The sequence below is a fragment of the Podarcis liolepis genome, assembly GCF_965112155.1.
Source record: "Podarcis liolepis genome assembly, chromosome: 7".
In the NCBI taxonomy this organism is placed as follows: domain Eukaryota; kingdom Metazoa; phylum Chordata; class Lepidosauria; order Squamata; family Lacertidae; genus Podarcis; species Podarcis liolepis.
Genome location: NC_139561.1, coordinates 5,204,571 through 5,215,830, shown reverse-complemented (window position 1 = coordinate 5,215,830; position 11,260 = coordinate 5,204,571). Strand labels below are relative to the sequence as shown.

The following is an 11,260-nucleotide window of genomic DNA, read 5'->3' as shown; positions in this document are numbered from 1 at the left end:
TGAAGCTGAGGCTCCAATACTTTGGCCACCTCATGAGAAGAGAAGACTCCCTGGAAAAGACCCTGATGTTGGGAAAGATGGAGGGCGCAAGGAGAAAGGGACGACAGAGGACGAGATGGTTGGACAGTGTTCTCGAAGCTACCAGCATGAGTTTGACCAAACTGCGGGAGGCAGTGGAAGACAGGAGTGCCTGGCGTGCTCTGGTCCAGGGGGTCACGAAGAGTCGGCCACGACTAAACAACAACAGTTAAATCAGTAAAACGAGTAACTTTAAACACGGAGAAAGGGAGTAAATAAAAGTTTGCTTTCCTCTCATAACACTAGAACTTGTAGACATCCAGTGAAGTTGGAAGATTTTAAAAAGTCATTCTTCACACACTAGGGAACCTGCTCCCACAGGAGACAGTGATGGCTCCCACACATCCTGGCTCTGCTCTGCCTCCATCGTTGGAGTCAGCAGTGCTTCTCAATACCAGTTGCTCAGTCTAAGCCACAGGAGGGGAGAGGGCTGTATGCACTCATGTGCTCCTCATGGGTTCACCACAGGCATCTGGTTGGCCCCTCTGAGAACAGGATGCTAGGTTAGATGATCCAGCAAGCTCTTCTGATGGTCTCAGTTCTTGTTCTGCTGGTGACGGTGGTGGGGGAGGGCAGGACTTGAAAAGCACCCTTTCATTTCATATTATATCTCATGCTGTATAATATTTTTGTAAAGGAAAATTGTCCTGCTGCAGTTCACGTGGCCACCAGTTTCTTGCTCCTGCAAAATACAGTGTGAGGACAGACTGGCTGGGCAGAGAGTGAAAGAGCAGTGGGGGGTTGGGGCAGCAGAGCCTGGGCGGAAGAGGGCAGGAGACCCCCCAAGACACTGCTCTCTGAAGGGAAGGGGAGAGAAAAGCCTTCAGCAGCCCCCTTTTCCTTCAAACTTCTGGGGTTTGTGTACAGAGGGGCACTTGAAGGCCTGCTCCCTCCCTCCAGCTGATAGGCAGCAGGGAATGTGCTGAGAAATTCCCCACACCCCCGGCTGCATCTCTCCTTCTGACCTCTGAGGTTAATTATATTCATATACACAGACAGGTATCTTTTCCTGGGTTGCATCCGGTGTGGTGTTAAGTAACTTGCTCTATTAGCGCTCGTGTGATGGAACTCCTCCACTTTGCACCCCCCTGATCTGTTCTGGGGTTCACTCCAATCCTCTGGAGCCGATTTAGGGAGGGTTTGGGACACACACAGGGGCAGGAGAGAGGGAGACTTTTTGTTGCACAAGCACAAATCTTTGTGCTAATGGAACAAGTACATTGGGTGCAGTCCCATGCGTCAGATCCTTAGTCCAGCCAGCTCAGTGTTGTCTACACAGACTGGCAGTGACTCTCCAGAGTTTCAGACATGGGGTCTTTCCCAGTTCTGTCTGTGGATGATTGGATTAGAACCTTCTGCATGCAGAGCAAGTATTATTGAACTAAGGCCCTCCCTAGTTGTAATGGTGTTTCTGTAGTTACTATGAGGCATAGGAAAGTGATAGCAACAAACGCTCTTTGCATTGGAAAAAGGCAGTGGTTTCTGTCTTGAGTAAGAGTGGATTTTGCTCATAGCCCCCCCCCCCCATACGCACCTGGATGTGGGCTTGCAAAATCTAAGTTTGGACAGCAACATAGAAAGCTGCCTTACACAGAATCGGACCACTGGTCCGTCTAGCTCATTATTGTTTACCCTGACTGGCAGCCTGTTGTCTTTGTCCATGGAGTTTTCTTGGAAGGGATACTGGAGTGGCTTGCCGGTTCCTCCTCCAGGTGGATCACGATTAGTCAAAACTCTCCACTATGACCTGTTCATCTAGGGTGCCCTGCTCGGCATAGTTCATAGCTTCTCTGAGTTATTCAAGCCCCTTTGCCACAGCAAGGCAGTGATCCATGTGTTTGACCAAACTGCGGGAGGCAGTGGAAGACAGGAGTGCCTGGCGTGCTCTGGTCCATGGGGTCACGAAGAGTCGGACATGACTAAACGACAACAACAGACTGGCAGCAGCTCTTGCGGTTTCAGACAGGGAGTCTCTCTTTCCCAGCTGTGATTGGGAGCTTAAAAGAGGAGAGGAAGGCGGCTTGCAAAAGCCTTGGGGGGCAAAAGCCTTGGGGAGCCCCCCACCTCAATTCCCTTGTCAGTCCCTGATCTTACTCTAATGTTAAACGGATTGTGGGGTTGCAAGATCTGAGAGAATTGACCCTGAAATCTCTTGCCACTTTGAGATTGGGGTTCATGCAACAATATGCTCCCTCCAAGTTCAGAGGTGGATGCCTCTGAAAACCTGTTCCTGAGGACCATGTGCAAGGAGGGTGACCAGGCACACCGATCTCGTTCATGCACTTGCCAAAGGCACCTAAAGGTTGGTGGCTGTGGAAACAAAACTGGGCTTGATGGGCCTTTGGTCTGATCCAAAGGAGTCCTCCTCTGCCATTTCCCCACTGCTGTCTCCGAAGGGCTGATAACCAGCCAGGTATTTCCTTTTGTTTCTCCTCTAGCTGCTCATGTCATGTGCATCCAGCAGTTCTGATTTATAAATAACACTTTTGACTGACGCTGAAACAGTTCCCTTCTTTCTGGCCCAATGGCTTTGAGTGTGCAGCCTGTTCTCTAAAGCAGCGGTGAGAACCTGGATCCTGCCAACAGGAGTAGAACCTTCTTGCTCTTCCTTTCCCCCTCTGTTCCTCTCTCTTTCTTCCAGCCCCCCCCCAAACAAATACACCAAGCCAAGTTTGACAGGTGGGTGGGACTCCCCACATGCCAATCCCCTGATGTCACAGTGATGGCTGCTGGCCAGTTTTTGTCCACGCAGTTGGAAAGCAAATGGTGCGGGCTAAGGCACAAGCATGTGAGTGTGGTGCAGCGGCGTAGCGTGGGTTGTCAGCACCCGGGGCAAGGCAAGTAATTTGCGCCCCCTAACCCAGGGCAAGGCAAGTAATTTGCGCCCCCTAACCCCTAACCTGCCGCCGCTGCCAGCTTCTTCTTGCTGCTGCCTGGGCTGGGGTATTTACGGTAAGGTAGCCATGGCGGCGGCGGCGGGTCCGTGTCAGGTGATCTGAGGCGAGTTGCTGCTGGCACTGCCGCCCAAACGACACCGCTTGCCCGGAGGAGGAGGGCAGAGAGGCGAGGAAAATGCAACATGGCCCAGCAGCAGCAGCGGCCCGGGGCTGTGAGGAGGGGCTGCCTGGCACGCCCTCCGTGGCCGTGACGCGTGGGGACCGCGGCGAGCGCTGAGAGCCACTACCAGCTCGTTGGTTCCGCGAGACATGGGGCTCTGCTACAGCCTGCGCCCGAGGCTCTTCGGCGACTCCGGAGGTGGCGAGCGCCCCCCCCCCCCGATGTTGCACCCGGTGCGGCCGGCCCCCCCTGCACCCCCCACACTACGCCACTGGTGTGGTGTAGTGGTTGGTGTGTTGGACTAGGACTGGGGAGACCAGGGTTCAAACCCCCCACTCAGCCATGAAGCTCACTGGGTGACCTTGGGCTAGTAACGCGCTCTCAGCCTAGCCTACCTCACAGGGTTGTGGTGAGGATGAAATAGGGAGGAGGAGAGCTACGTTTGCCACCTTGAACGCTTCAGGGGAAAGGTGGGATAGAAATGTAACAAATAAACAGCAAATAAGTGTTGATGGCCAGCTGAGTCTAAAGTATTCATTGTTGTTTGGAAGAGTGGCAGACGCAATTGATGGACTATATGGAACTGGCTGAAATGACTTGCAGAATCCAAGATTTGGGAGAAGAAACGATGGAAGAGGACTGGAAGAAATTTAAGGACTATTTACAAAAATACCACAAGTTGTATGAATGTTAAAAAACTGCACGATTTGGAAATTTTAGCTTCAGCAATTAGATTTGGTGAAACAGGAAATTAAGTTATATGTGAGAAAAAGTTGAAATTTAAAGTAATAATATGGTGGATTTAAGGTACAAGTAATTGAAAGAAAAAACATTTTAAATTTAAAAATATAACATTGGAAAGGTACAAAATAAGATATGAAACAAGGTAATAATTTGCTGATATTTTTATTGTAAAGAACGCATGATGGGGGAGATGTGAGGAAGTCCGGTTGGTTATATTGAAAAGTTTTTGGAAATTGGATTTTCTCTTTTTCTTTTCTTTTTCTTTTTTGTCTTTCTATTACTGTCTTTATATCTCTGATTGTATATTTGAAAATGTAATATTTTTAAAAAATAATAATAATAATAAAGTATTCATTGTTGTTGTTGGCACTTATGTGCCTTGGGAGACAATGAAGTACCTTCCTAATTTAGTCAAAAAGATAGCACAGAACCCTGCAGAACATGAAAAGTTACATCACTCTGGAATAAGATTCCAGTGAAGGGAAAATGCCTTTTAAAAATCTGCCTCTTGGTTTTGGCGATGAAGTATGTGCATAGACTGACTCTAAAATCGCTTTGCTGGGGAAATAACTATTTGAATTTGGTGGTCTGGTAAATGCATTTTAAAAGTTCAAAGCTGTGGCTGCACACTAGGTGGTGCTTTATTTCAAACTCGCTTTCCTGACACTAGAGTTTAATCAAGTGTTTCAGCTCCAGAGCCTGACAGACTCTGGAAGAACACGGCTCTGTCCCAGGATGGGAGTGAAGCGCTGCTGGGCTGGGAGATGTCTTGGAGTCAAATGTTTTTTCCTACCCAGATTGGTGTGATAAGTTAAATATTTTTTGGTTGACTGCTGTCCACATGGTTAATCTGAAGTAAGGAGGCTCATGCTCAGAGGAGTTGGTCTTCAGGCCAGGAGAAGCTGGCTGCTTTTTTAACATTGAGGACTTTAAAAAAAATATTTTTACAGTCTGGAGGCTGCTATGCATGCTATTTGTTTAATGAATTAAGAATCACTTCCCACAAAACATCCCAAAGTGAATAATAAAAAATAAAATAAAAATGCCAATAAAAACATCAACACTAAAAAAATGTGTAACTGATGCATAAAGAACTGAAGTGTTTTATTGTTGGCAGCCTGTCAACTGTCAAGTTATAGCATACGAATTAAGGGGGAATCAGCAAATATTACATTAGAGGTGCAAGCTCCAAAGGTGTGTCCGACCTAATGCCTTGATGGGAAAGCTGACCAAAGAGCTGAAAGCACTGAAAGGGCATCCAGGTGGCATTGGTTTTGTTGCTGGTGACTTTTGCTTTATAAAGGTAAAGGTAAAGGACCCCTGACAGTTAAGTCCAGTCGCAAATGACTCTGGGGTTGCGGCGCACATCTTGCTTTCAGGCCGAGGGAGCCAGCGTTAGTCTGCAGACAGTTTTTCCACGTCATGTGGCCAGCACGACACTGGTGAAACCAGAGTAGCGCACGGAAACGCCGTTTACCTTCCCGCTGGAGTGGTACCTATTTATCTACTTGCACTTTGATGTGCTTTTGAACTGCTAGGTTGGCAGGAGCAGGGACTGAGCAACGGGAGCTCACCCTGTCACGGAGATTTGAATCGCCGACCTTCTGATTGGCAAGCCCAAGAAGCTCTGTGGTTTAGACCACAGCACCACCTGTGTCCCTTTATACATGCTTTATACAGTATGTTAAAAGGGAAGGAAGAGACTCATGGACAGCTCTGGAGGGACCTGTTTGGGTAAGACTAGGACTACATCCACACCAGACATTGAAAACACTATCAAAACACTTTTAACAGACATGGCTTCCCCCCAAGAATCATAGAATTGCAGAATTGGATGCAGTAGCGTCGTGTGGGGAGGCCAGAGGGGCGGTTGCCCCAGGCACATTTTTCGGGGGGTGGGCGAATTTTATTCCTTGCCACCCTGCCAGCCGCATGCTGCAGTGCCGCTGTCCACTCGCAGCCCTTGGCAAGCGCAACAGGCATGCTCCCAAGTAGCGCACTCATGCTGCTCTGCCAGCCGTGCCCTGCTTTGCGATGCTGCAGGCTGTCTGAGGAGGTACAGCACAGCCTCGCCTGGCAGGGGGTTGACGGCGGTGTGGGCTGGGCATGGGCTTCATTCACCCTTCATTCTCTGCCCCCTGCCCCCTGGGTGCACAGCCACCCTCCTGCCCCAGGCACCACCACACACGCTATGCCACTAGTAGGAAAGGACTCTGAGGGTCCAACCCCCTGCATGCAAGAATCATAGCTAAAGCACCCCTGACATATGGCCATCTAAGCTCTGCTTAAAAACCTCCAGTAGGGAGTCCACCACATCCCAGTACAGTGGTACCTCGGGTTACAGGTGCTTCAAGTTACAGACGCTTCAGGTTACAGACTCCGCTAACCCAGAAATAGTACCTCGGGTTAAGAACTTTGCTTCAGGATGAGAACAGAAATTGCACAGTGGTGGTGTGGTGGCAGCGGGAGGCCCCATTAGCTGAAGTGGTGCTTTATGTTAAGAACAGTTTCAGGTTAAGAACGGACCTCCGGAACGAATTAAGTACTTACCCCGAGGTACCACTGGGTCAGAACAGGCTTCCTCAACCTCGGCCCTCCAGATGTTTTGAGACTACAATTCCCATCATCCCTGACCACTGGTCCTGCTAGCTAGGGATCATGGGAGTTGTAGGCCAAAAACATCTGGAGGGCCGAGGCTGAGGAAGCCTGGGTCAGAATCTATTTTCCTATGATTTAAATCCATTGGTTTGGGTCCTCTCCCCTCTGGAGCAGGCAAAAACATGCTTACTCCATCTTCTGTGAGACAGCCCTTTATATATTTGAAGGCAGCTATCCTATCACCTCAGTCTCCCCTTTTCAAGGCTAACATTCCCAACTCCCTCAACCATTCCTCATGAGGCTTGATTTCTCTGGGAGTTGTAGTTAAGGGTGCTGAGAGTTGTTAAGAGACCTGTGCTTCCCTCGCTGAGCTACAATTCCCACAGTGGTTTAACTGTCCCGAGGGAACTCTGGGAATTGCAGCTTTGTAAGGAGAACAAGGTGGTCAACTAGTAGCTCTCAGGATGTGGGCAAAGATGGAGCCAGCCATTCTGATATGGGTATGGGGGACATGGGTATAAAAATGCTTTAAGAGGAAACAATGAAATGCCAGGGTTTATAGAATCATAGTTGGAAGGGACCCTGGAGACCATATGCTCCAACCCTCTGCAGTGCAGGAATAGGCACCTGTCCCATATGGGGAGTTTAGTGAGCAAGGCAAAAAGGGAGTAAGGTATTACCGTATTTTTTGCTCTGTAATTGATTGATGGGGTCTGTGTGGAGAGGGTAACAACGTTCAGATTTCTGGGCATTGAATTACAAGAGGATCTGTCCTGGAGTGTCAACACAAGGAGGCTTGTGAAGAAGGCGCAGCAGAGACTGTACTTTTTGAGAATACTAAGGAAAAACCATCTTCCGCAGAAACTGCTGCTTGCCTTCTGTCACGGTGCCATTGAGAGCGTGCTCACTTATGGCTTATGTGTGTGGTACGGAAGCTGTACTGCCCAGGACAGGATGGGGTTGTGCAGGGTTGTTAAGGCAGCAGAGAGCATTACTGGCTGCCCACTCTCCACCTTAGAGCAGATTTATGCCACAAGGTGCCATAGGAAGGCACTGGATCCATCGCATCCTGGTCACTGTCTCTTCGAGCTCTTGCCGTCGGGACGGAGATACAGGACGATGAAGACAAGAACGAGCCGTCTTAAGAACAGCTTCTTCTCCAGAGCGATCTCGGCCCTGAATGGGAAGCCCGGACTTTGAAAGTCATCTAATCTCCCTTGATGTATTATACTGTATTGTTTAATTAGTGTTTTTATGGAGCAGTCAAGTAATTTCGTTGCCCCCGAAGGGGGCAATGACAATAAAGATATTATTATTATTATTACTCATTTTTTCCCTCCTAAAAAGTAAGGGGAAATGTGTGTGCGTCTTGTGGAGCGAATGCAGACTGCGCAGCTATCCCAGAAGCCAGAACAGCAAGAGGGATTGCTGCTTTCGCTGCGCAGCGATCCCTCTTGCTGTTCTAGCTTCTGAGATTCAGAATATTTTTTTTCTTGGTTTCCTCCTCCAAAAACTAGGTGCGTCTTGTGGTCTGGTGCGTCTTATAGAGCGAAAAATACGTTAGTAGAAGTTCTGCCTCTCCTATCTTTCCCTCTGCTGCTTTCCCCATCTCTTCTATAAGTGCTCGGTGGGGTGTGGGGTGGGAGAACTGGTGAGTGTAGCACTTCTCCAAGAATACAAAAACAAAAATCATTTTCGTTGATAAAATTGACCGTGTTGAGTGTGCACTCCATAGATCTGAGGGGCAAGGTCATATTCTTTGCAGTGTTGCCAGATGACAAGAACCTTCCTCACGCTCCTACTCACTGGCAAGCCCCACAGAGCAGCACAAATCAAGATGCAACTGATTTAACTGCAGAGTGTGTGACGAACTCCTGTACTGTTTGTTGTTGTTTAGTCGTTGAGTCGTGACCCCATGGACCAGAGCACGCCAGGCACTTATTTTATGAGATAATACTGAACTACGGTGGACCTATGACACTGTGCGTGGGCGTAGCTGGGGGTAAATCCTCGCTATGCGCATGGCGATGTGCAGATCATGTAACACAATCTTCTCTTCCGAGCAAAACGTCTGAATTTTTCTTCATTTTTCACTTACACTGTATGTATTTTTGGAAACAGCCACGCTCCCCCCCCATTGGGAACGGGCGCATATGCCTGGTTAGAAACACTGCCCTAACCTAGTATAAAAACCCAAGAAGAGTCTGCTGGATCGACCCAAAGGCCCATCCAGTCCACTTGACACTGAGATGGTCAAGGTGTGATTGGACGGTACCACTTTAATCTGCAGGTGGGGGGGAGAGAGACTGTAATTGAATGGATGCTCTTCCAACCCTCAAAAATTTCAGACACAACAAAGTAATATTATAGTGGCCAGGTTACATCTTTCCCCCCCATATGATGCTACTATTCTGTCGTGCATGAAGTTTAATCACTTGAGCCCCTCCTGGACGGCTGGAGTGGCCCAGCACGACCACCCTTTCACTCCTCCCCCCTTAAAAAAGCCCCTGAAAGCTGCGGCCCTTTGCCCCTTTCCAAGGTTGGGCAGGAGCAGAATCCCTTCGCGCTCATGCCCAATAAGGGCCCTGGTGGGTGCACGTGTGAATGGCTCATGCGGGAACAGGCTCGGCTCTTCCAGAAGCTGAAGCGTTTCTAGAGCGCTGCCACCTTCCGGAGCGCGATCGTGGCCCGAACAAGTTTTTTAAATGCCCGTCGAGGGTCCTCCGGCTCCCTTTCCTCCTCTGCCGCGAGAGAGGCTGGCAAGCGCGGCCGAGGCGTCTCGTGTGAAGGCGCCGCGGGGCCGGGGAGGGGCGCGCGCCGAGGGCGATAGCCGGGCTGGGGCCGCGCGGCTGCACCCGGGGGACCCTGGCCCTCCCGCTGCCTCGCCCGGAGCTCCTTCCCACAAGCGCGCGTCCGCGGCCGGGCCCCTTCTTCCGCGCCGCGGAGACCCCCGGGGGCAGGAGCGCGGCCGGAGGAGCTGCAACTTGGCGAGCCCGAGGTCCGGAGCAGCGCTCGCCCCGCCGCCAGTCCGTGCCGCGCGCCCCGAGTCTGGCTGGCAGGGCGCGGGCGGGCGGGCGGGCGGGCGGCGCTGAGTCAGCCCCGCGCCGGCAGCAGGCCGCTCGCTGCTCCCCCCGGCCCGGCCCAGCCCCCGCCCAGCAACCGCGGGGGGAGAGAGAGGCACCTCCAGAACAAAGAGGCAGCAGCAGCAGCAGCAGCAACGTGCGCTCCCTCCTGCTCCGCCGCCTGCAAGACGCTTCCCTCCGCCGCCCCGCCGAGCAAGCTGCAGGCGGGGGCTCCCGGCCTCCCCCCCCCCGCCCCAACGGGCCCGATCCTAGCGGTTCCCCTTCCCAGGAGGAGGCGGCGGCTGGTGCTGGTGGTAATAAAGGGCTCCTTTGTGTCTTGGGCGGGGGCGGCGTTTGGAAGCTCCTTCTGGGGGCTTGACCAGCCGAGAGACTAGTTGGCCCCAAACACAACCCGCTCTTCTCTCTGGCGGAATGAGAGTCTTTTAGAAAGCCAAAGGAGGAGGGAGAAAAGTTCTCTCAAGCTTTGCCTGCGGGGCTTCAGGAGGAAGGTCCTTCCACCGGGGAGTGGATTCCCGCCGGGATCTGGCGTGGGGGTGGGGTAGGGTCGCGTTTCTAAAGTTTTTAAAGGGCGTTGCCAGGGAAGAGCTTCCTTCTCCTCAAAACAAATCAAAAACGACACTTTTTGAAATTTTTGCTGTCTTGGAAACCCAGGAGCGCTGTGTTGCCACCAGTTCGATGTGGAATGAGTTTGGGCTGACGTGTGTCTCCAACCTTGATGTGCAAATGGAGGGGGTGCTGTGAGTAATGGCCCCCACCCCCGTCCCATTCCTCTTTAGAATACTTTGCTGAGGAAGTGTGACTTTGGACCACCAGGTGTGGAGGCTCAACGGAACTCTCTCTGGATCCTCACCCTGTCCAAAGTGCTTTTCTCTCCAGGATGGTCCATGTTCAGAGCACCTCTGACCTCTGTTGTCCTAAAGATCGCAGCATTTGGGGGTGTAGCACCCTGAGAAGAGAGAGAATATCGGGAAAGAAATGTAGATGAAGTACAGCAAGGAGAATAGTATATCTTTTTTGTTGTTGGAGCGAGTTGGACTCATTAGGTAACCCAAATTATTCACCAAGGTGTTTTTGAGATCTTTGTTCTGAAGAGGTACAAAGTCCTGCACAGCTTCATGCCAGGGCATCACCCTAAACTGGCTCCATTGCCGTTCTCTGCCACTGCAAAGTCATGAAAAAGACCTGTTTCGCGCCGCCACTTAGCAGCACCCTGGAGGGGGCCTGTCACTACCCTGACTACAGTGAGATGCTGAGCACAGCCAGCGGTGGCTTCCCAACAACAGTGCAGAATGAGGGTTGCGTTGGTGTGGACTCTGCCTCCCAGTCCCGGAAGAAACGAAAGCGCTGTGGGCTCTGCACACCTTGCTTAAGGCAGGAAAACTGTGGGACTTGCACCCATTGTGTGAATCGAAGAACCAGCCACCAGGTCTGCAAGATGAGGAAATGTGAAGCTCTGAAGAAAAAGAAACTGGGCTGCATGAGAGAGGTAAGTGTTCCTTTTCTTAGATGTTTGTTTGAAGGTATTCCTTCTGTTGCCAGGCTTCTGTGGCACTGCTGAGTCTGGAAGTGACGGGAGCCCCGGGACCCTTTGCAATATTGAAGAGGATGTGCACTCTTGGATTGTGCCCAGTTGCACATGATCTGTGAGATGTGGCTCAGCTCCCACTGTGGCACTGGCAGAAGTGTGGATCTGGGGCCAC

At 51.0% G+C, this 11,260-nt stretch overlaps 1 protein-coding gene across 2 annotated transcripts in view; it reads left to right on the top strand.

The window, feature by feature from the left end:
• Window positions 1-9,631: 9,631 nt before the first annotated feature.
• The window catches only part of TET3 (tet methylcytosine dioxygenase 3), a 115,852-nt gene continuing 114,223 nt past the window's right edge, over window positions 9,632-11,260 (top strand). The window contains exon 1 of one of the 2 annotated variants that reach the window (XM_083514095.1): window positions 9,632-11,046. In XM_083514095.1, coding sequence (XP_083370221.1) covers window positions 10,732-11,046 — 315 coding nt within the window. In that variant the 5' untranslated portion in view covers window positions 9,632-10,731. The remainder of the gene's footprint in view (window positions 11,047-11,260) is intronic. The other variant, XM_083514096.1, reaches the window with a different exon arrangement.